The 26,542-nt window shown below is 37.7% G+C and overlaps 1 protein-coding gene across 1 annotated transcript in view; it reads right to left on the reverse strand.

Moving 5' to 3' along the window:
- The window catches only part of FRMPD1 (FERM and PDZ domain containing 1), a 378,412-nt gene that overhangs the window by 15,163 nt on the left and 336,707 nt on the right, over positions 1–26,542 (reverse strand). Inside the window, exons 12-14 of the mRNA XM_053702711.1 lie at positions 23,067–23,249; positions 17,338–17,482; positions 7,047–7,907 (exon numbers count right to left, since the gene is read on the reverse strand). Coding sequence (XP_053558686.1) covers positions 7,047–7,907; positions 17,338–17,482; positions 23,067–23,249 — 1,189 coding nt within the window. The remainder of the gene's footprint in view (positions 1–7,046; positions 7,908–17,337; positions 17,483–23,066; positions 23,250–26,542) is intronic.

Raw genomic sequence — 26,542 nt, forward strand, 5'->3', positions numbered from 1 at the left:
GAACCCTCTATAGCGCAAAACTCGTAATCTAGGCATTTGTATTTTGTTAATTGATAAAAAAAAACAATTAACATTTCTATTTTTTTAAGAATTCTTAAGAGCATTTTTTTCACCTGCCTATAATGTTTGCACAGTACTGTATATTTATTTTAAAGTTCACATATCCACATTCCAATAATATGATCGGATGTGTTTGTTGTATTCTACTTTACTTCATGAATCAGGTACAGTGTGTAATTTTAAACAACTTTCCAATTTACTTCTATTATATAATTTGCTTTGTTACTTTGGTATCCTTTAATGAAAAGCATATCTAGGTAGACTCAGGACCAGCAATACACTACTGTGAGCAAGCTGCTGATTGGTGGCTGCACATATATGTCTCTTGTAATTGGCTCACCCAATGTGTTCAGCCAGCCCCCAGTAGTGCATTGTACTCCATAACTGTATACTTAGGGGCCTATCTATCAAGCTCCGTATGGAGCCCTGCAGGCTCACCAGAAACACCAGTTATGAAGCAGCGGTCTTTAGACTGCTACTCCATAACCCTGTCCGCCTGCTCTGATGAGGAGGACAGGAATCGCCGGAATTCAACCCGATTGAGTACAATCGGGTTGATTGACTCCCCCAGCTGGCGGCCCATTGGCCGCGAGTCTGCAGGGGGCAGCGTTGCACCAGTAGCTCACATGAGCTGTTGGTGCAATGCTGAATACAGAGAGCGTATTGCTCTCCGCATTCAGCGATGTCTGTCGGACCATGATCCGCACTGTCGGTTCAGGTCCGACAGACATTTCATAAATAGGCCTCTTAAAGTTATAGCGCTTCGTAATAATAACAAGCTGTTTAAAATTACATTCTCTGTCTGAAACATGAAAGAAAAATAATGGGTTTTGTATCCCCTGAACGTTGCTTTTTGTTATTTTTTTGCAAAACTTTTTATGCTTTCATTGACGATTGTTATTAGCAATACATAATAACCACTTGTCGCTTACAAAACGGTATGTGAACTCTAAAACAGAAAAGATATAGAGCCCTATTTATCAAAGGTCTGGCGGACAGTGCGGATCAGGTCAGCCAGACCTCGCTGAATGCGGAGAGCAATACGCTCTCCGTATTCAGCATTGCACCAGCAGCTCTTGTGAGCTGCTGGTGCAACGCCGCCCCCTGCAGACTTGTGGCCATTCGGCTGCCAGCAGGGGGGTGTCAATCAACCCGATCGTACTCGATCGGGTTGAATTCTGGCGATGTCTGGCCGCCTGCTCAGAGCAGGGGGACAGGTTATGGAGCAGCGGTCTTTGTGACCGCTGCTTCATAACTGCTGTTTCTGGTGAGCCTGGCGAGCCTGAAATGCAACATAAGAGGATAATATTGCATATTTCATAATCCATTGTTCTGCACATAGCAGAATATGTTCTATTTATTCTTAAAGAGATATTTAAATATATATATATATGATTGATTTTTGCACAAATATATATATCAAAGAATATCTATTTAAAAATACATACAACATATTCCCATATGTGAAGAACACTGGAATGTGAAATATTTACTTTAAATACATAGTTAAACACTTTATTAAATATGAATATTGCATAAAAATGGTTTTACGTATCAGGACATAATAACAATAATCTTGTCCTTAGCAGGTCTTAAAATTAGATAAATACAACCTCACATGAACAACAACACAACATATTACACTGTGTCATGATTTATTTAACAAAAATAAAACCAAAATAGCCCAGTCAAAATCCAGACCTCAAACGATTGAAACGCTGTGGCGGGATCTTAAGAGAGCTATTTTTAAGACCTACTAAGGACCAGGTAATTGTTATTATGTCCTGATATATAAAACCATAGAATTCAAAGAGGTTGCACTTTCTTTTTCACATGACTTTGTTTTTTCTAACACCTGAGACCTCATATCTTTGAGCCCTTATAACTTTTTATTGCAATTTTTTAAAATAATTTTTATTAGATAGTGTTATTATGATTGTAACTATACTTTTAAGATTATTTTTTATGTGTTTTCTGACACTTTTTTGACTCGCATAACAGTTAACCAGAGTTCTGAAGTCGCGGGAATCATTTGAGCATAAAATGTGTTTGCGCTTCACATTTACTTTCAACTTGTAATATTGGCAGAATTTAACTTGAGCGCATATGGCCGCGGAAACACGATGTTGCTTGTGTGCAAATGACAATGCGCCACTCGTAATCTAGCCCTTAATATGTTCAAAGTATTTATTAAATTTTTTTAATTCATTTTCATATTCACTGAGAAAACCTTGTTTTCCATTTCGACAAGATTGTCATCTAAAATCAGGAAGAACAATGTAGGATATTAATTTCCATAAGAAGAAAGTGGCCTCAACTTATCTCCTCTTCTATAATGATATTTTAACAGTTCTCACAGTCTAAATTAAGAAACGCTAAATGCCTAGGTTATTAACATAGTCCAAAGTTGCAGAACTCACTGTACAAACCACAATGTCCAAACCTCACTCTCACTGTACAGAACAGGGTTTCTCTTTGCTGCATTTTTATAACTGTAAGAAGTTTGTGCTTTTAAACAAACAAGACTGAATAGAAAATTCATAACTCCCGATCACAATGATGCAATTGCCAAGAGAAGCCCTATTCCTAAAGATGAAAAGATGAGAATACTGTACTACTTTACTATCTCAAACATGCAAATCTATATTATAATCACGTTTTTAACGTGTCTGTCGCATGCATGTTGTGCATGCATACTCAAAGAAATGTTGGCTGCGCGCATAACCAAAATAATCCATCTGGATGCAGCAAAGCTGCATGCCGGTGGATTCCGAAAATGGCAGGGTGGTGAAAGAAGATTCTTTCACCACCCTGCCATTTTTGGAATCCACCTGGATGCAGCATAGGCAAACCCAAAGCCTTAAAAAAAGAAAAAACACGCAACCACCCGCATGAAATATCGAAAAAACAAATAAATATAAAACACGTAACCGCCCGCACGAAATCTAAAAAAAAAACAACCTAACCTCCCGCAGGAAGTATTAACAAACACCGAAACCGCAAACCCCCACATCACAAAATATTAAAGTAATTAACTCCTAATCCGCAAATAACATAATTAAAATATTAACCCCTTAACCGCCAACCCCCCACATCGCAATAAACCTAATTAACCTATTAAACCCTAAACCGACAAACCCCGACATCACAATAAACCTAATTAACGTATTAACTCCTAAACTGCCAACCCCCCACAACGCAAATAACTAATTTAATTACTAAGACCCCTAACCTAACACCCCTAAATTAACCATAATACTAAGTTACACTTAAATAAAACATAACATTAAATTACCAAAAAATAATCTAAAATAACAAAAAATAAAAAACTCTAAAATTACAGAAAAAATAAACAAAAATACCAAAAATAAAAAAATTAAACCTAATCCCTATGAAAATAAAAAAGCCCCCCCCCAAATAAAAACATCCCCTAAACTACCAATAGCCCTTAAAAGGGCCTTTTGTAGGGCATTGCCCTAAGTTAAACAGCTCTTTTACATTTAAAAATTACTAAACCCCCCTAAGAGTAAAAAAAACCCACCCACCAAACCCCCCAAAATAAAAATAACTAACACTAAAAAAACCTAAACTACCAATTGCCCCTAAAGGGGCATTTGTATGGGCATTGCCCTTAAAAGGCATTTAGCTCTTTTACTGCCCTTAAAAGGGCAATCAGCTTTTTCCAGCCCATTAAATCCCTAGAGGCCTATGTATCAAAAGTCTTGCGGACCTGATCCGACAGTGCGGATCAGGTCCGCAAGACCTCGCTGAATGCGGATAGCAATACGCTCTCCGTATTCAGCATTGCACCAGCAGCTCACAAGAGCTGCTGGTGCAACGCCGCCCCCTGCAGACTCGCGGTCAATTGGCCACCAGCAGGGAGGTGTCAATCAACCCGAGTGTACTCGATCGAGTTGAATTGTGGCGATTCCTGTCCACCTGTTCAGAGCAGGCGGACAGGGTTATGGAGCAGCTGTCTTTAGACCGCTGCTTTATAACTGCTTTTTACTGTTAGGGAGTAATTGGTAATTTGTTTAGGTAAACGAGCTGTTTAACTTAGGGCAATGCCCTACAAAAGCCCTTTTAAGGGCTTGGTAGTTTAGTATTAGATTGGGGGTGTTTTAGTTTTTTGGGGGAATTTTTTATAGGGGTATAAGTTTAGGTTTACATTTTTTTTATTTTGGATTGCTTTGTTTATTTTTTTCTGTAATTTTAAATTTTTTATTTTGTGTAATTTTAGCTTTGGAGTTTGTAGTTTTTTTTTTAAAATAGACTGCCCTCTTATACCATTTCTTGATGTTGTGGTCATGATTTACATTTTTTAGCATTTCCTGCAGATCTTGATAGATGTACAGGATATCAAATATCTGTCTATTATACAGTACATATGTAAATGTATCTTCTACCCAGTATTGAGGGATTATACAATACTGTTGAGTATATATTTTCCATTACGAAAATGGTATTATTATATCTTTTGTTCTGTGCTAACTCTGTTATAACTCCGTACATGGATCGGGAGCCTCAAAAACGCAAATAAACCGCATTTCAAGGATTGGAATAGACCCCATAGTTTTTAAACATATTCCCTTCTTTTACTACTACTATTTTTTCAAGAGGGTTTAGCACACTGGCCCCTATTTATCAAGGTCTGGCGGACCTGATCCAACAGTGCGGATCAGGTCCGCCAGACCTCGCTGAATACAGCAAGCAATACGCTCGCCGTATTCAGCATTGCACCAGCAGCTCACAAGAGCTGCTGGTGCAACGCCGCCCCCTGCAGACTCACGGCCAATCGGCCGCCAGCAGGGGGTGTCAATCAATCCGATCGTACTTGATCGGGTTGATTTCCGGTGATGTCTGTCCTTCTGCTCAGAACTGGCGGACAGGTTATGGAGCAGCTGTCTTTGTGACCGCTGCTTCAAAACTGCTGTTTCCGGCGAGCCTACAGGCTCGCCAGAAACACAGGGCATCAAGCTCCATTCGGAGCTTGATAAATAGGCCCCATAGGGTTTAGCACGTAGCACTCCTGGAACATAGCATTCTGCTCCAGAAGGGGATACAGCCATTCATTGGAGCACATGCATGTATACCTACTCCTGATTGCATCACCAGCTGGATCCTCATCTGTAGTGGCACAGGAATACAACAGTGCATCTAATTATTTTGCTCAGGTTAAACATATAGCAAAAAAATGCGTTCACTTAAAAATAAAATAAAATAGAATATTTTATTTGTACACTTGCAATTCTCTAAAGTTAAATAAAAGTAGTTCAAATCCATGGACCGCTACCAATTGAATAGAGTTTATCCTACAAAAATTCAATTTGGGTGTTTTATTATTTATTTATTTATTTTCTTCCGTTCTTACGGCATTCCAGTTCATTAGAAGCTGTATCGTTTAAATCAATTAAAATGTCATAAGTACTTCTGTGCACACGCATTGGGTAAAATCATCAAGAACTATAAGAAAAATCAGTTTTCAGCTCTGTTTGAGCTCTTGATCTTATTTATGAAGATGTGAACAGAACACAAACACCTTACAATAAAAAAGGACCACATTTTTTTTAAGAAGTGAAGGCTTCTGCACAGTACTGGTTAATTTATCACAAGGCAAAGCAGTTAGAAGACCATGTGATAACCAGGTGTTCAAATATTTTTGTATGGATTGGAATGACCTTCATGGTGAAATAGGTGAATAGGTCCCATGTTATGCCTCAAACAACCTTTATGTAAAATTGCACTTGCAAATAATGCAAACCTGCTTCTCTCCAACTATAAATTATGGCCACCTGTACTAATATTCTAATTTGTATTATTGGTAATCACTTTGTTGGCTTGTTATGTGGCTGTCTGATTGTTATTTTAAATTACATAACCATTCTGTATTCTGTATTTTTTTTATTGGTATATTAACTATGCTATTTTATAACTGCTCTTCAACTATGTAATTAATTCATAATATTTCTTTCTGTAGTGTTTCTGTGACACTTTTTAAATGTTATGGGCTAGATTACGAGTGGCACACTATTTAGCACTCCTGCTCAAGCATAAACTACGCTCGTGCACATCTGGTACCGTGCATATTACAAGTTGAAAGTAAAACATTTTTTGCTCATGCACTAACCCGACTTGTGCAAAAAGCTGAAGTTAGAATGTCGGTAACAAGTTAACGTGTTCCCCCAAAGACTTTAATAGAACGCGAAAAGTGGAAAAAAAATTAAAATAACACCCAACAAGCCTCATAAACCCGATTGTGTTTAACCAAGTGCACTCTACCCGACATGAAATAAAAATATTTCAAATTCCAATGTTCTTCACATAGCAGAATATGTTCTATTTATTCATAAATACACATTTTTATATATATATATATATATATATATATATATATATATATGATTTTTTTTGGTAAAATTTAGATCTATACCTATTTATTAGATAGTGTTATTATGAGTGTAACTGTATTTTTAAATGTGTTTATGATGTTTTTTGTGCAACTTTTTATTCGAGCGTGACAGTTAACCAGAGCTCTGAAGTCATGATATTACTTTATACTTGTAATACGAGTGCTATTTCTAAAGCGCAAACACCCGAAATAATTACCTTTAAGCCAGCGCACAACAGTTAGCGTGCCACTCGTAATCTAGCCCTATGTGAGTGATTGTTTGACCAAGTTTGTCTCCAACACAAAGTAATTATTCTTTAAATGGCTTTAAAGACTGGGGCATAGTTACATTTCTGGCACCTGTAAGCACACATTACTGGACCATTCATTTTCATCCAATTAGCTAAGTCACCATTGTGCACTACCTACTACCAGCCCTTAAACTTTTGTTATCACATATATAGTACTGCATGTGAATGGCTGTACTGGGTAACTACGTTTGGAAAATTTGAAATTAAATGAATAAACTTAACCCAGTGAAACAAAAAAAACATTTTAAGCAATGTTCTTATAACCTCAGAATGCTGAATTATTTTACCTGGAGAAATTTGAGTTGGTGTAAATCTATCTGCAGCATCAAAAAATTCCTCTTCAGAACTGCTGTCTCCAAAACCAGGAGGGGGTTCTAGTATGAGCATTTCAACACCATTATTCAACACCAGATGACCCATCTTGTTAATTTGTTCTTCATCTAGCATATTATTTACAGAGTTGCACTCTGGGCTACTGGGAGTATTCTTATCTGTGCTACTAGCTGGTGAGACATTGGTGCACAAACTGTAGTACTCCATTATATTGTGTTCCATAAGTGGACACCCAACCGAGAAAACTGGTAGCTCATGTTCTTCTCTGCACTCAGAGTCTCTGGGAGATTTGTTATCAGCTGCTGTTTCTGCTCTGCTGCCGGGCAGCTGCAACATGCAAAGCAATGGATCTGATTCTTGGATTAAGTTCCTTTTGTCTCCTGGTTCATGGTTAAAGTTAAAAACAGTTTGGTCTTCTGGGGACAAAGCTTTCAAGTTGGGGGTATAAAACTGGAAGAACTCTGGCTTACTTGAAGAACAGGTCTCTAGGTCGTCTTCTTCCAAAGCATCAATTGAGTCACTTGACCAGCTGATTTTATAACCATGACTTTCTGTGTTAGCAGAATCAGATGCTTCAGATATACTATCTGTATCGTTGCTTTTACCATCACAATACTCTCTCTCGCTAACACCACTGTCTTTCTTTTGCCTGTCTTGATACACTCCATGAATGGCTTCTGTATCCTCCTCTTCCTCCTCTTCTTCTTCTTCTTCATATAATGGTTTTATGCTGTTGTACTTCTGGTAGTGGAGATCTGATGAAGACTCAACTTCTGATGATTCTTCAGAATCACTGCAGGCTCTAGATTCATACCCTATAAATTAAAATAAATTAAAATAATAAGTTAATTTATATTAAACAATAAATTCAACTAGAAATAATATGACATGATTTTACAACATATATTTAAGGCTAACATTTACAGAGAAATATGCACTATATATAAGGCGTTCTACTATATATCTTGAACCAGCAAATACAATCTAAGGAAAGCTTTTGTGGATTAACAATGGCATAGGTAAATCAATAGTTGGACATGGCATTTTTTGTACTGAACTAAATTCACTTTTCCTAATGATGTTATATTTAACTATGGAATTAATTACATACACTGTTACTTGGTTATTTTAATTGTATGTGAAACTTATCTGCAAGCCTATTTTTTCATGATTATTTAGTGCTGTTTAAACTTTTTCTCCTATCCGAGAACTGATTAATGTCCTGTGTAGTTGTACCCTTTTATTCTCTGTGGGGCAACTTAGCTATTTGAAGGTGTTACATCTTCATCTAAACATTATAAAGAGACACCTTTCTAGTTTAAAACATGCAATCTAGAAAACTGCACCAACTGCACCCATAGGGGCATATTTATCAAGCTCCGAATGGAGCTTGATGCCCCGGCGGCAGGCGGACAGACATCGCCGGAAATCAACCCGATCGAGTACGATCGGGTTGATCGACACCCCCCTGCTGGCAGCCCATTGGCCGCAAGTCTGCAGGGGGTGGCGTTGCACCAGCAGCTCTTGTGAGCTGCTGGTGCAATGCTGAATACAGCGAGCGTATTGCTCGCCGTATTCAGCTAGGTCTGGCGGACCTGATCCGCATTGTCAGATCAGGTCCGCCAGACCTTGATAAATAGGGGCCATTGAATCCAAACCACAAGTGTATTTCATAAAAAAACAACACTGTTGTTTAAACCCTGTACATCAAAATTTCAGCCTGCTTTTAAAGTTGATTGATTAGTAATTTGCATTCACAGCCCTTCTCTCTCTAAATCTAAAGCTATTGATACAGCAGTTACATTTTTCTCAGCTCACCTTTGTACACATAAGTTTCTTTCTTTCCTTAGAATCCTTTTAACACACTCAGTCTAAACCATCTGGTTCTTTAACATCGTTCAGCTTCTTGGTGTTCTACTATGGGCTGCTTGCAATATCTCTCTCAGCTCATGCCCTCCCCATATCCCTACATTTAAACAACCTTTACAACTGTGCCTGCCCTCCATACACACTGTAACTTGAACATAAACCTTATATTTATCAGACGCTAAACCTCACCTATTTCTTTTTTTATTTAATCTTTAACTTTTCCTTTCCGTACATAAGAAACACACACTCAGAGGTAACTTGTAGCTCTTCAAAGTAGCCATATCCCTAGGCTTGGACATACATAAGTAGGCAGTTGATGTGTTTAATATGTTTCCTGATGCATTATACAATGCATATCCCAGTCCTCTTTTTATTCTTTTTCCGTTATCTACTTTCTCTTGTAAATTGCTGTCATCTAGCAACTTTCCTATGCCACCCTCCTTGTTCATTGGTCATTTTACTTGTTTGGTTCCTTGTTTTATCTCCTCTACTTTATTAACACAAAGGCCTCTAGTTATCAAGCTCTGGATGGAGCTTGACGGCCCCTGTTTTCTGAAGACTCGCCAGAAACAGCAGTTATGAAGCAGCGGTCACAAAGACCGCTGCTCCATAACCTGTCTGCCTGCTCTGAGCAGACGGACAGACATCGCCGGAAATCAACCCGATCGAGTACGATCGGGTTGATTGACACCCCCCTGCTGGAGGCCTATTGGCCGCGAGTCTGCAGGGGGCGGCGTTGCACCAGCAGCTCTTGTGAGCTGCTGGTGCAATGCTGAATACGGCGAGCATATTGCTCGCCGTATTTAGCGAGGTCTGTCGGACCTGATCCGCACTGTCGGATCAGGTCCGACAGACCTTAATAACTAGAGGCCAATTACTTGAGGTTAACAATCTTCTTTACCTGATGGTTCTAAACTAGTTAATCTTCCTCCTCTGTCTTCTCAAAAAGAGCTATATATTGTCCCTACTGTAATGTAAAAAGAGCTATATATTGTCCCTACTGTAATTACAGTTTTATCTCTGTCCAATCTCTCTGTTTCAAACTTTCTGATCACCAGTCTCCACCACATCCCAAACCCTGTTCCTTGTATATTAACAGAGGTTTTCATGCCACTACCTCACAACAATTTATAAACTCATTTCAACTTCCTCATTCATTAACCTCTTTATTAACTTGTTACCAACCAGTACAATAAAATAGTATGTTCATCCCTAGATTAATCTGTGCTTACCCCCCTGCACCACTCAATAGGGTAAATAAATAAATGGGATCCTCAGTGTTATATCTGACCACAACATATTTCATCACCAATTATGGGTCAGATTACAAGTGATACACACACAAAAATTCCGCTAGAGTAAAAAATTAGCACAGTCAGATTAGTGGCGTATTACAAGGGAAAAAAAATTGTGCAAAAGCGAAAAGCTGGAGTGCGCTAATTTCAGGACTTTGGATATCGCGACTGCTCTAACTCCTTCTCCCCACAGACTTCTATGGGGTGCACTACAAAAAGCCTTATTAGTTATCTCTCACACTAAACAGACACTGCGTTAGATCAACTGCTCTAAACCCGAAGGTACGTTAGGAATACTTTACATTCCTATGTTATTCACATAGATGAAAATGTTCTTTTTATTTTTAAATATATATTTGTAAAATATAGATCTATATATATCATCTATCTATCAATCTATCTATCGGGATATATACAGTACAGATATATATTTATTGTATATACAGATATATATATATATATATATATATAGAATATAGAGATAATTTTTTTTATAAGTAAAGAACATAGGAATTTAAAGTATTTCTATTCAAAACACATTAAAACATGTTAAAAATGTATAAAAACCGGGGGTGGAGCCGACAGACGAGAGATATGGCCGCACTGTAAGTAAGCTCCGTAGGCTGAAACCCAGATCTTCAGCAAGACACGGCTAAACCGTGAAATTCGGCCTCTGATCTACTCCACAACATTGCCGAGAATGTGACATGGAAGATCGCAGCCCAAAAAGTCGTACAATATCGACAAACTGATGTGATCCGTCACAGGGCCTTCACCACAGCCGCCAACTTTAAACCAGTCGCAACGGAATACAGCAGCAGTAATGCCGACACAAGCAGAGGTGAATCCACCCAAAGAAGTCTAACTTCATCTGACGGACCACTATTGGCAAGTATTTGAGTGCTAAACACTCGAACACAGGAAAGTAACACTTGAAAAGGGCTAATATAGATGTTACGTATGTAGGACATAAAATGAATCAAGGCCGCAGCTTTTGACCATTACTACACACCATGCTGTATACTATGAATAACGCCCTACAATAAACAGCATTCAGAGCTCGCTGGGAATTATCTCTTCCCTCATGCCCATACATGACACCTAAATTCACAAATGTTTTATTCTCTATCAATGTAAAGCTACTTATAAGCAGTGCTAATTTATTGATAACAGAAAGAAGCTCAACAACTAAAATACATTTCACAACTGTACTCTCTACACTATTCCTTCCAGAGGTGGGCTAAGGATTAGCAAAAAAGAACCTACATTTTATTGCACAGATAATAGAACGCAGCACAGAGTACAACAATCAAGTGTGAAGCTGACTATTACAAAATGTTCCCTAAACGGCTGCCTAAGACAGACAAGCAGAATAAGAAAATCACCCAAGCACGCACATCTATGAGCTCTTTTTTCAAACCATCAGATAATACCCCACTGGTTCCTGCGGACAGAGCAGACAAACTGCAGCGCCCACCTTGGGCCCCCTGGCAACTGCATTCTGCAAAGAAAGTGAAAAAAACACCAACTGACTTGTCTACCACTAACCCATAGAGATTTCTAACTCTACATGGTCTACAGGCTGGTGAGATCTATTATGTGGATATTGAGTACTGCTATATTTATTTAATTGTTATCGTTGTATTTAGGTTTAATAATTTCTTCCAACAAACGAGGTTAAAAATGTGATCACAGTCTTTATGCTGTTATTTAGCTTGAAACCATTTACTACTTGTCATAATCATAAAAACCTATTTATTAGTCATTGTTTAAGTCTATGTTTCAAGATAGGATAGGCTATTCCTCCTCGACCTGGTGACACGGGATGTCACGTCAACTGTTTTTGTTATTTTTGTTTTTGTGCTGTTTATATGTTATTCATGTTTATTTTCTAAAGTTATGTAAAATACTATTTCAATGTTTAACTAAAAATTGGATCCAAGTTTTTGACACAAATACTCACTCCATGGGCTACATAATCCCCCCACTTACCAAAGGTTTGCAATCAACATCTAATGCTGAGTACTCAATTTACATGACGGGTACAAAACCACTAAGATTATTGACGCAGAATATAAAGGGGTTTAATTCATCCCACAAAAGATCAGCAGCATTCACTGATATAAACCATAAAAAAGTAGACATCTTGTTTTTACAAGAAACACACTACATAGCACAGCAAGAACCCACATTCTTTTCTTCTACCTACCCCTTGCAATACTACAGCAGTCACCCATCAAAAAAAATCTCAGGAGTTAGTATAATGATCCATAAGTCTATCCCCTTTCATTTACAACAAGTAGAAACAGATAATGACGGGAGATACTTGGCAATAATTGGTCTGTTGTATGGTAGACCAGTGACATTAGTAAGTATATATCTTCCAAACACACACCAGGCTTCTTTCTTCTGCAAGACAACCAAGGACCTACTATCCTTCTCCAAAGGTTCACTAATTATAGGAGGGGATTTTAATACACCTTTTAATCCTACATTAGACACATCTTCAGCACAATCTCAGATGTCTAAAAGAGCCCTGAAATCAATAAAAAATTACTTAAATCTTTTGGGATTGAATGATACATGGCGTAATCTACACCCAATTATAAAGGATTTAACTTTCTTCTCAACACCTAATCATACATTTTACCGAATTGATTACATATTCACTGATCATTTAAATATAACCTCAGTGACACACTCTGAAATTCTTCCCACAGTTTGGTCAGATCATTCAGCAGTCCTATGTTGCATAAAATGGTCACTAACGCCCCTCAAACCCTTCCAATGGCGTTTGGATGACACACTTTTAAAAGATAACCTGATACTTCAGCAAATTGACAAGTCCCTATCTGAATTTTTCCAAATTAATAACCAACCCGATACCGATCCTTACATACTCTGGGAAACACATAATTGCTTTATAAGAGGGGAAATGATTAAGATAATGTCTATACATAGGAAAAACCCACAGATTATTATATCAATAATTAACAAGCCAACTACATCAACTTGACCAAGCACATAAAACCAACCTTTACCGACAAAACTGTTAAATCAAAACTAAATCAACTGAAAAATAAATTGACCGAATTTCTAGATCACTCTGCTCAGTCGCAAGCACTGAGACTACAACAACGTTTTTATGTAGAGGGTAACAAACCGAGTAAACTGTTAGCAAGATCCCTCAAGACCAAACAGACTAATTACTACGTTAATAAAATTCAAAATCCTCCCAACAACCCAACAGTAGAGTCTATAAAAATCGCAGATATTTTCAGGAACTATTACTCTAATCTTTATAACCTAACGCCTCACAGAAATAGAAAGGAACACTCCCTTAGGTGCATGGAAAACTTGAATCAATATCCCTCCCTAAAATCCCCCAAGAATATCTGGATACACTCAGCACCCCAATTACAGTAGAAGAAATAGAATTAGCGATTCACTCCCTAAAAACAGGGAAAAGCCCTGGCCCAGACGCCCTTTCAGGAGCCTATTATAAAAAATTTAAACAAACCCTGATACCTTACCTCCTCCTAATATTTAACCATGTTGATGGTGAGAAGGAGATGCCAGTCACTATGTTAGAGGCAATAGTAACAGTGATACCAAAACCAAACAAAGACCCATCTCTCCCCTCACACTATCGTCCAATTTCACTTCTTAATATTGATATTAAAATTTACGCGAAGATATTGGCGAATAGAATCAATGGAATTCTTCCATTGCTGATACACCCAGACCAGGTTGGTTTCATGCCGCGGAGGGAGGCAAAAGACAACACTGTTAAAGTTTTACATTTGATGCAATTTGCTTCTGAACATAACCTCCCAAGCGTTCTTTTGTCAACAGACCCGGAAAAAGCATTTGACAGACTAGACTGGACTTTTCTTAAACTTACCCTACAGAAATTTGGCTTCCCTGACAACTTTGTTCATAGGATTTCTTCCCTATACTCTAGACCATCTGCCAGGATCAGTAAATGGTATCTTATCTTTCCCTTTTTTTCTTTTCAAATCACTAATGGAACTCGACAAGGATGCCCGTTGTCCCCCCTTTTGTTCGTATTACTTGCCACCAAACTAAGAGATAATCCTGACATTCACGGACTGACAATAGGATCTATCCATCACAAACTTGCACTGTACGCAGACGACCTTCTCCTGACACTGACTTCCCCATCCATGTCTCTCTCCATGGAGCAGAAGTCTTTGGATGAATATGGCTCTTTTTCCAATTACTCTATCAATTTAAATAAATCTGAAATCCTCCCAATGAATCTAACAACAGCAGATACCGAGACCCTGCAACACCAAAGCCCATACCTTATCTAAAACACTCCTTAAAATACCTTGGCATCCATCTGTCTACCAGCCCCCAAACGCTAATAGATCTCAACTACGAATCTCTTCTCACTACACTCACGAAAGACACATCGTCGTGGTTACACAATAAAATATCATGGATGAGTAGAATAGGGGTGATAAAAATGACTATCCCCCCTAAAATCCTCTACATTTTTCAAACTCTCCCACTACTACTCCCAGAAATGTACCTAGCAAAACTACAGTCAGTGGTGAATGCCTATATCTAGAAAAAAAGACCACCCAGAATAGCTAAAACCACATTATTTCTCCCAAAGAAATTTGGGGGACTGGGAGTCCCGGATGTAAGCAATTATTGAAATGCAGTTTTTCTGAGCAGAATTGTAGAATGGTGTACCTCTCACCAGACGAGTGTCAAAAGTTGGATAACCTTAGAACACAATATAACAAAAGTTCCCCAACTAGGAACCTACTGCTGGCAGCCTAAACTTAACCAACCAATCATAATATGAAACTATTTAATTATCAAAGAAACTTTTGCGGTTTGGAGACGTATGTTGTTCTCACTACAAAATCTTTTCAAGAATCCGTCATCGTTAGCAACTGCTTTGTCCAACTCTGACTTCCCTATTAGGCTTTCAATAACACCAACCACCATAGACACCTTACAGAACTTCATAACACTTTATACTCTAATGGATGGAGACAAAATGATACCAAAAGAAAATTTGGATAGCCTAAATATTACACAATTCTCCCAATGGTTTAGATACCTTCAACTCAGACACTTTGTTGACACACATAAATCAAAACACCTGATACTTAGGGATCTCACCCCATTCGAGAAAATGTGTTTCCAAACCACACCTCCTCCTCATATCATCTCCCTGCTCTACTCACTCCTTATAAGCCCATCAGACATAGTCAGAACACCTACTATCATATCCTGGCATAAGGAACTCCCATATACTTTATCACAGCAAGAGTGGTTTAATATCTTCTTAAAAACGTCAAAATCGGCGCACTTATCCACCCTCTTAGAGACTAATTATAAATTTCTCCTCCGATGGTACCTAACCCCCCACAGGCTGAAATATATATTTTCGGAAGCTTCAGACCGCTGTTGGAGAAAATGCACATCAGTAGGAACACCTTTTCATATCTGGTGGACATGCCCCAAAATCATAAAATTCTGGCGTAAGGTTAACTCCACCATGAGTAGCATCCTAACCCTCGACATACCCCTAGACCCCTTAATCTACTTGTTCCATGTAATCCCCAGGATGACCTTTAAACATTATGCATCACTATTTCAATTGGTGATTTGCACCGCCAAGCAAATAATCCAGACGCTGTGGAAATCTGACTCCCCCCCCCACCCTCAATATGTGGTTAGACCAGATGAAACGAAACCTAACCTTGAAGAGATACTTGTATTACTCCAATAGGAAATTAGACTACTATGCTGACTTGCTGTTTATTTGGGAGTCCCATTTCCCAACTAGATAGGATAACCTTGACAAACGACATCATAATCCCACCAATCTGCCTTGTCATACGAATAGAACCTACTCTCGCATTTAAAGACGTAGCCTGGAGGATTAGTATATATGTCTACATGCCCACATTACCCCCAAGTAGGTGGGGCCCGTGGGGCCAAGACCCAGAATCTTTTACACATAAAACAATATACATGGGCTTTGATAAGGCACCTCCTAGTGTTTACACAAAAGTACTCATCATATGTACTGTCCCTGGGGCCTAAATCTTGACCAACTAAAACGCTGGTCAAATACCGTCGCATTGGACCCTATTTCATACTACTAAAACTAAACATACTATAGAATAACGATTCTGGTTGCCTTAATTGTATTAATTTCATGTGCCTTTAAACAATGTATAATTTGATTTTAACCTATTCATGTTGAAAACTCTTTTATTATGTTAAGCATTGAGATGAATAAAGATTATTTTGGAGAAAAAAAATGTCTAAAAACGATATAACATGTTTCAACGTATTTTACTCGGAAGGGCTCAAAAGAGTGTATATATGTATATATACCTTTGTTAAATCTTCCCCAAGGTCTCAAGTAGCACAAATATTCTAGTGTAGTTTCAATTTATAACTTTCAGCTTGTAATATGAGTGTTATTTAGTGTGGTCTCGATATCCATTGAAATGATTGGTTACGCTATAGCATTGTCAGCTGTGGTAACCCTTTTCTGAACTCACAAGGGCTTGTAATGTCAAGTTGAGCGCTAATGTAAGCGAGGTTCAGCAATACTGCTTATCGTGTCCCGCGCTATTATTAGCTTGCCACTTGTACTCTGGACCTATATCACTTATATAATTATACCTCAGATCAAATTACTGCCTGACCTATAAGGCCCAGAAGAAATCACTTGCATACAATTTAAGCAATTAGTAAAAAAATAAAAAATAAATAAAAAGGATTTGATGATGTAATCTGTGATGCCAGCAACAAAGGTTAAGGGGGCAGAATTTAGGAGTTTGGACATAAATTACAGCTATTTTTGTGCTCTTTTTTGATAACATAAACACTGGATTTAACAAACACACGTTTTTCTACCAAAAAAACACAATTAAAGTTATAAAGGATTGTGATTGATCCAACGTTTACCAACCAATAGGTCTATATTATAATAATATTTACTTATTATAACACAATAATGTTATAAAGGGACAAACATCTTCTGTCACTCCTACTTGATTGCTTTGTTCATTAAACTTACCTTCTTCAGTAGACAAGCGATGGACTTGGCTATTTCCAGGCCATACAAAGATAGATGCTCCAGAATCCACAAATAACTTGCAGTATCCAGAAACAAGGCAAGCAATGTCTTTTGCACTATTTGATTCCAGCAGCAAAGAAAGTGGCTTTATAAAAGAAGCAAATTAATTTGTGAATTAATGGCAAAAGCTTATGTGTTACCATAAAACATAATGAAAACAAATGACTTTAACCTTTTGCAAAATAATTCAGAAAAACAACTTTATAAAATAAATAAAAATAATAAATCAGGTAAGTAATATCTGCAATCAACTACAACATAAGTACTTTCTATTTTAATAGACTGAACATCATTAAAAAGTCAGTAATAAAGGATCATGAGAACTTAAAGGACCAGTCAATACAGTAGATTTGCTTAATCAATAAATGCATGATAAGAAGACAATGCAATAGCACTTAGGGGGGTAGTTATCAAGCCGTCAACTTTTCTGACTTCGCCGGCCCAATACGCCCGCCTAAGCTTGCCTACCTTCGCCGCCGTGGACCTGAAAAAATACGCCTAAGTTATCAAAAAAAGCTGTCAAAAAGCCACGGGGCGATGAGCAGCGGACTGTGAGAGTTATCACTCATCCGATCTCGCTGCTCTTCGGCTGTTTGACAGCTGTCTTGCTAGCCTGCCACTAAGCACTCACACTAAACTGCACTGTTCTACCCCCTATACCGGCGCCCCCGGAGCCCCCCGCAACTAAATAAAGTTACTAACCCCTAAACCGCCGCTCCTAGACCCTGCCGCAACTCTGCTAAATGTATCAACCCCTAAACCGCCGCTCCTAGACCCCGCCGCAAGTCTTATAAATGTATGAACCCCTAAACCGCCGCTACCGGACACCGCTGCCACCTATATTATATAGGTGTTCCGATCAGCCAATAGAATGCAAGCTCAATATGATTGGCTGATTGGATCAGCCAATCGGATTGAACTTGAATCTGATTGGCTGATTCCATCAGTCAATCAGATTTTTCCTACCTTAATTCCGATTGGCTGATAGAATCCTATCAGCCAATCGGAATTGAAGGGACGCCATCTTGGATGACGTTCCTTAAAGGAGCCTTCATTCGTCGTAGTCCGTCGGTGAAGAAGGAGGTTCCGCGTCGGCGGGAGGAAGATTCAAGACCCGGCTTGGAAGATGACATCGCAAGGATAGAAGACCTCTTCAGCGCCTCTTGGAAGATGACATCGCCCGGATTGAAGACTTCTTCAGCGCCGCCTGGATGATGACTTCATCGGATGGAAGATTTCTTCAGCGCCGCTTGGAGGATTAACTTCTTCCGCTCCGGATGTCCATTTCGGTTCCATCGCTGCTCGGCTGAGTGAAGACGACTCAAGGTAGGATGATCTTCAGGGGATTAGTGTTAGGTTTTTGTAAGGGGGGTTTGGGTTAGATTAGGGGTATGTGGGTGGTGGGTTTTAATGTTGGGGGGGGTTGTATTTTTCTTTTACAGGCAAAAGAGCTGAACTTTTTGGGGCATGCCCCCACAAATGGCCCTTTTAAGGGCTGGTAAGGTAAAAGAGCTTTGAACTTTATTTAATTTAGAATAGGGTAGGGCATTTTTTATTTTGGGGGGGTTTGTTATTTTATTAGGGGGCTTAGATTAGGTGTAAGTAGATTAAAATTGTTGTAATATTTTTAAAATGTTTGTAACTTATTTTTTTATTTTTTGTAACTTAGATTTTTTTATTTTTTGTACTTTAGTTAGTTTATGTAATTGTATTTAATTGTAGTTATTTGTAGGTAGTTTATTTAATTAATTTAATGATAGTGTAGTATTAGGTTTAATTGTAACTTAGGTTAGGATTTATTTTACAGGTAATTTTGTATTTCTTTTAGCTAGGTAGTTATTAAATAGTTAATAACTATTTAATAATTATTCTAACTAGCTAAAATAAATACAAAGTTACCTGTAAAATAAATATAAATCCTAAGATAGCTACAATATAATTATTATTTATATTGTAGCTATCTTAGGGTTTATTTTACAGGTAAGTATTTAGTTTTAAATAGGAATAATTTATTAAAGTATAGTGTAGTGTTAGGTGTAATTATAACTTAGGTTAGGATTTATTTTACAGGTACATTTCTCTTTATTTTAGCTAGGTAAGCTATTAAATAGTTAATAACTATTTAATAGCTATTGTACCTAGTTAAAATAAATTGAAAGTTGCCTGTAAAATAAAAATAAATCCTAAGATAGCTAGAATATAATTATTATTTATATTGTAGCTATATTAGGGTTTATTTTAAAGGTAAGTATTTAGTTTTAAATAGGATTAATTTAGTTAATAATAAAAATATGATTTAGATTTATTTAATTAATATTTAAGTTAGGGGGGCGTTAGGGTTAGTGTTAGACTTAGGTTTAGGGGTTAATAATTTTATTACAGTGGCGGCGGCGGCGTAGTGGGGGGCAGGATAGGGGTTAATAAATTTATTATAGTTGGCGACGGTGTAGGGGGGGCAGATTAGGGGTTAATAAATTTATTATAGGTGGCAACGGTGTAGGGGGGGCAGGATAGGGGTTAATACATTTAATATAGGTTGCAGCGGGTTCAGGGAGCGGCGGTTTAGGGGTTAATACATTTATTAGAGTTGCGGTGGGCTCCGGGAGCGGCGGTTTAGGGGTTAATATGTATAGAGTAGCTTGCGGTGGGCTCCGGGAGCGGCGGTTTAGGGGGTAATAACTTTATTTAGTTGCGGCGGTGTAGGGGGGTCAGATAAGTGGTGTTTAGACTCGGGGTACATGTTAGGGTGTTAGGTATAGACAGCTCCCATAGGAATGAATGGGATGTCTGGCAGCAGCGAACTTGTACTTTCGCTATGGTCAGACTCCCATTGATTCCTATGGGATCCGCCGTCTCCAGGGGTGGCGGTTTGAAAACCAGGTACGCTGGGCCGTAAAAGTGCCGAGCGTACCTGCTAGTTTTTTGATAACTAGCAAAAGTAGTGAGAATGTGCCGCACTTGTGTGCGGAACATCTGGAGTGACGTAAGAATCGATCTGTGTCGGACGGAGTCCGGCGGATCGAAGCTTACGTCACAAAATTCTACTTTTGCCGGTCTTTAGCCTTTGATAACTAAGGCGAATCAGCCTCACCACAAATACGCTGCGGAATTCCAGCGTATTTGAGGTTGACGGCTTGATAACTAGGCCCCTTAGTCTGAACTTCAAATGAGTAGTAGATTTTTTAAAAATAAATTGCAAAGTTCTGTCTATTTCCATTCCCCCTGTATCATGTGACAGCCATCAGCCAATCACACATGCATATACGTATATGCTGTGAATTCTTGCACATGCTCAGTAGGAGCTGGTGGCTCAAAAAGTGTAAATATTAAAAGACTGCACATTTTGTTAATGGAAGTAAATTGGAAAGTTGTTTAAAATTGCATGCTGTATTTGAATCATGAAGTTTAATTTTGACTTGAGTGTCCCTTTAATGATGTTAGAAAATATGCAATTTTTGGATATATCAAAAAAGAAGCTGCTGCTACTTCTTTAAAGGGATATTGTAGTGAACTTTTTTCTTTGTTATACCTAAAAGATGGTATGGCGTAATGTATTCAGTTATATTTTATTTTAAAGTAATCCTTCTGTTTTAAATAAACAGCTTTCTTGCAGAGATATGTCCTTTTCCACCAGTTAACACAAGCAGTTGTCCATATTAACCAGTAAGGTTTAGTAGGAAGTACAGATACTACAGTATTACTTTCAGTTAAAATTTAAATAGTATTTACTTAAACGCTTCACAAAGTTAAGACGTTCCATGCTGTCCTAACAGTGCTGGGCTTTAAAGCCGTTAGTATGGCATGGAACTTCCTACCTTATATGGCGTCCTGCAGCCTCTTCTTTTTAGTAAATTGATAATCGAACCTGGGGGGGGGGGGGCGGGCCTAGTATTGTAGGCAGTCCCCCATGATCCAATCTCGGCCTTGAAATTATGTTATTGCATCGACAATTGCTTGATTTTGTTTATTTTCCAGCAAGTGTTTACATCTGAACTTGGTCCTGATGTTAAACACTTGCCCCCGGCAATAAGGGGTTAACATTTTTTTTCATACAAAATATATATTTTTGGCACGTAAATGCTGCTTTCTCATATGCACGACAGACAATTTTTTTGAGCACAATGTCTATTTACCCCTTAGCGACCAGACCATTTCTGCGGTGTTTGTGTTTAGCTGTAATTTTCCTCTTACTCATTTACTGTACCCACACATATTATATACCGTTTTTCTCACCATTAAATGGACGTTCTAAAGATACCATTATTTTCATCATATCTTATAATTTACTATAAAAAATGATAAAATATGATGAAAAAAAAATGAAAAAAACACACTTTTTTTTAACTTTGACCCCCAAAATCTGTTACACATCTACAACTACCAAAAACACCCATGCTAAATAGTTTCTAAATTTTGTCCTGAGTTTAGAAATACCCAATGTTTACATGTTCTTTGCTTTTTTTGCAAGTTATAGGGCAATATGTACAAGTAGCACTTTGCTATTTCCAAACCACTTTTTTTTCCCAAAATTAGCGATAGTTACATTGTAACACTGATATCAGTCAGGAATCCCTGAAAAAACCCTTCACATGTATATATATATATATATATATATATATATATATATTTTAGTAGACAACCCAAAGTATTGATCTAGGCCCATTTTGGTATATTTCATGCCACTATTTCACCGCCAAATGCGATAAAAAAAAAAAAATCTTAACTTTTTCACTAACTTTAGGTTTCTCACTTAAATTATTTACAAACAGCTTGTGCAATTATGGCACATATGGTTGTTAATGCTTCTCTGTGATCCCCTTTGTTCAGAATTAGCTGACTTATATGGCTTTGGCATTGCTTTTTGGTCATTAGAAGGCCGCTAAATGCCGCTGCGCACCACACTTGTATTATGTCCAGCAGTGAAGGGGTTATTAAGGTAGCATGTAGAGTTCATTTTAGCTTTAGTGTAGAGATCAGCCTCCCACCTGACACATCCCACCCCCTGACCCCTCCCTGACCCCCCTCAAACAGCTCTCTTCCCTCCACCACCTCACAATTGTCCCTGTCATCTTAAGTACTGGCAGAAAGTCTGCCAGTACTAAAGTAAAAGGATTTTTTTTTAATATAATTTTTTTCATTTTTTATATATATCCTGCAGTGTTGGATCCTCACTTAGCTCCCAACCTCCCTGATCCCCCTAAACAGCTCTCTAACCCTCCCCCCTCTACCTATTTGCCGCCATCTTGGGTACTGGCATTTAAATATTTAAATATAAATTTTTATGTGTTTTGTGACACTTTTTTGTTTCAAAAACAGTTAACCAGAGCTCTGAGGTCAAGCTAACCCAACAAGTTTTAACTTCAATTGCGCTCAAGCGATCGCGTTTGCTTTCAACTTTTAATACGAGTGCAATTTAACCGGCACGCAAATGAATGTGAAGACCTGATATCGCTCATGCGCAAACATTTGAGCTCCACTTTTTATCAGGCCCTATATGTTTTAGTAATAAGCGTCTGTGGAAGATAAGAACTAGCAACTATGGTCTGGCATTTCATCAGCATATAAACTCTTTAGCATACTATAATGCTATTTATATATATTCTAGGCTAAAATAATGTAATATAGAAGAAAGAACAAATGCTGAACAGCTTCTCAATGTCCATTATTACCTTGACATCTTGCAGGTAGACCTTCACCAGGCTGACTTTATCAGACTCTGGGGTCAGCTCTATCCTACTGATGTTTGCGAACTCTGCCAAGTTTGTCATAATGTTTAGCTTGTTGTTGATAATCTGGCTGATACCATACTTTGCTCCAACAAGCAGTGTGACATACGACTCTCGGTCCTGCAGCTGGGAGAAAATAGCAGAAAAGAGCACTGTTTAAAGTACAACATGCGCAGAAACAGCCAAAGGAAACATTCAAGTAAGACAGTGTGGCAATTGTTTCAAAATAACTTCATTTATCCAACTAAATAACATAATTAGGGCTAGATTGCAAATGGAGCACTAAATTATTGCGTGCCCAAAAAAAGGCAAATTTGCCCGTTTGCGGGCACGAGATAATTAATCAGTCATTACAAGTGGCTGGTTATTGCAACCGCGAGCTTGCGGTAGCAATTAGCACTTATAAAATTAACCAGGGATCAGATCTCTGGTTAATTTTCTAAATGTGCCCCAAATGCCCCCAATATACTGTGTAGTGTATTTTATTAAAAAATAAAGATAGCAGCATATTTATTTTTTAATAAAATTACTGCACCATTCAGTATTTTGGGGGTAATTAGCGGGAGTGGGGTGTTAGAAAACATTGCGCTCTATGGGAACTGTGTGTTCCCAGTAAATATATATGTATATAATCATATACATTTAAATTTGCTGCCATCGCTGCACTACGGCATCAGAACAAGGCTCCCATTGGAGCCTATGTAAGCGCTCTCTCATGAGCGCAATGTTTCCCAGCAATGCAAAAGTGAACTTGCATTCGCATTGCTGTTAACTTGTAATACCACATTCGCATGCACTGGTATTACACAGAGGAGCGCAAATATATTGCTTTCATGAAAACAATATTAAGCTCTCCACTTGTAATTTGGGCCATCTTTTCTCCTTTTTTAACACCACTTAAAGGGACACTGAACCCAATTTTTTTCTTTTGTAATTTAGATAGAGCATGAAATTTTAAGCAACTTTCTAATTTACTCCTATTATCAAATTTTCTTTATTCTCTTGGTATCTTTATTTGAAATGCAAGAATGTAAGTTTAGATGCCGGCCCATTTTTTGTGAACAACCTGGGTTGTCCTTGCTGATTGGTGGATAAATTCATCCACCAATAAAATATTGCTGTCCAGAGTTCTGAACCAAAAAAAGCTTAGATGCCTTATTTTTCAAATAAAGATAGCAAGAGAACAAAGAATAATTGATAATAGGAGTAAATTAGAAAGTTGCTTAAAATCGCATGCTCTATCTAAATCATGAAAGAAAAAAAATTTGGGTTCAGTGTCCCTTTAAGTAAAATAATGAACATCATCATATTCTGGTGACAAGTTTACAAAATACTCATAGGCAGGGGGTTACTTTTATAAAACTTTCTTTTAAATAAATGAACAAGCATGAGAGTGTTCTCACTTTCATCACAAGATAATACATTTGGATTATCTCCTCCTTCAATTAAAAGTGCTTGGGGCAGACTGACCACACATATATATAGCTGGCACTAAAAGCAATAAGAGTCTCATACTGTATATACAATGCATTATATAAGATTCAAATAAACAGCTTCTTATATGAGACATTCTATATGATTTCAAATGAATTCCCCCAAATGACAATTATTTATTATACACTGAAACATGAATACACTTGTGAATGCAAAGTACTATATGAAACAGTAGCTACTGCGGACAAAACCTTTGTATGTAAAACTGTGAAGATGTTAAAAGCAGTGTGACAGCGGACAATGAACCTTATTGATTACCCAGCTTGTGCTTGTATTCTGTACATCAATAAATTTGCCTGAAGAGAGAACCTGGCCCCCTTTTTTTTTTATTAAAATTAACACACAAAGAAAATTGATTTGCTGCTGGCAGAAGATGAAATGAAGATGAAATGTTAGAAACAAAAAGCTAAACTAGTAACATTAATCACTGACACAGCTATTCACAGTAAGTACATGAGAAGCCCTGAATTCAAAATGTACCAGCTTTATTGTACATCATTCTAATGGAATTCTAATACTAATATAGTTCTTTAAATGAAGCGAAATCTCTCCTGTTGAGAAAGGTTACCCTCTTTATTATTATATTGATCCCGCTTGAGAGTTAATTGTGCTAGAAGTAAGATTTTTTGCACTCGGGTTGCTCGCTGGTATTATGAGTTAATAGTAAATAGTTTTGGCTCCAGTGGTAACCTGACTAGAGCAAAAATTAGAAGTTAGAATATCGCGTGCTCGTGCGCATTCACCTATTCCCCCATAGAAGTCAAGGGGGAATTTATAAAACAAAACAAAACATAACAACCCATTCTTGCGCAAACACAATCTCATATTCACATTTGTGCTAACCCAATCGCATATTTTCATATACGCAAGGCCAATCGCATATTCTAATATGCGCAAGCCCTAATGAAAATATGAATATTGCATAAATATGACTTTTCATGTTTTCATCTACTTAAATGCAAAGGGCTCGCCTCCAATGCACTTCTATATATGTCTATATATGTGTACATATGTATTTATGTGTTTATATGTGTAAATATGTCTTTAAAGTGATGGTAAACTCACTACATGAAGTCTGCAATATATTAAATCTCTAAGTTAAAATAATATATTGAGGCTCTTATTTTTAGTCTAAATAATGTAGGTGACCGAATAACTAAAACCTTTTAATCGCACCGTTACCCTGTTCCTGGCGCCTCCGTGTTAAAGAGATGTTTTCCTATTTTGACTGGCATATGGTACATAATAGGGGATGCACCATACGCTCTATGTATTTTCTCATAGCCACGCTCCCGGGCCGCAGTGTTGAGGGTTCTCAATTAGGATTCCAAACTGCGCAGATGCAGTTCTCAGGCTGTTGTCTGATTATCTGAGAACTGCACCTGCACAGTTTGGAATCCTAACTGAGAACCCTCAACTTTGCGGCACAGGAGCGCGGCGATGAGAAAATACATAGGGCGTATGGTGCATCCCCTATTGGCTGTACCATATGCCAATCAAAATAGGAAAACATCTCTTTAACATGGAGGCGACCAGGAACAGGGTAACGGTGCGATTAAAAGGTTTTAGTTATTCGGTCACCTACATTATTTATCCTACAAATGGGAGCCTCAGTGTATTATTTTAACTTAGAGCTTTAATATATTGCAGACTTCATGTAGTGAGTTTACATCACTTTAAAGACATATTTACACATATAAACACATAAATACATATGTACACATATATAGACATATATAGAAGTGCATTGGAGGCGAGCCCTTTGCATTTAAGTAGAGGAAAACATGAAAAGTCATATTTATGCAATATTCATATTTTCATTAGGGCTTGTGCATATTAGAATATGCGATTGGGCTTGCGTATATTATTTTAACTTAGAGCTTTAATATATTGCAAACTATGTAATGAATTTACCATCACTTTAA

The sequence above is a fragment of the Bombina bombina genome, chromosome 2, assembly GCF_027579735.1.
Source record: "Bombina bombina isolate aBomBom1 chromosome 2, aBomBom1.pri, whole genome shotgun sequence".
In the NCBI taxonomy this organism is placed as follows: domain Eukaryota; kingdom Metazoa; phylum Chordata; class Amphibia; order Anura; family Bombinatoridae; genus Bombina; species Bombina bombina.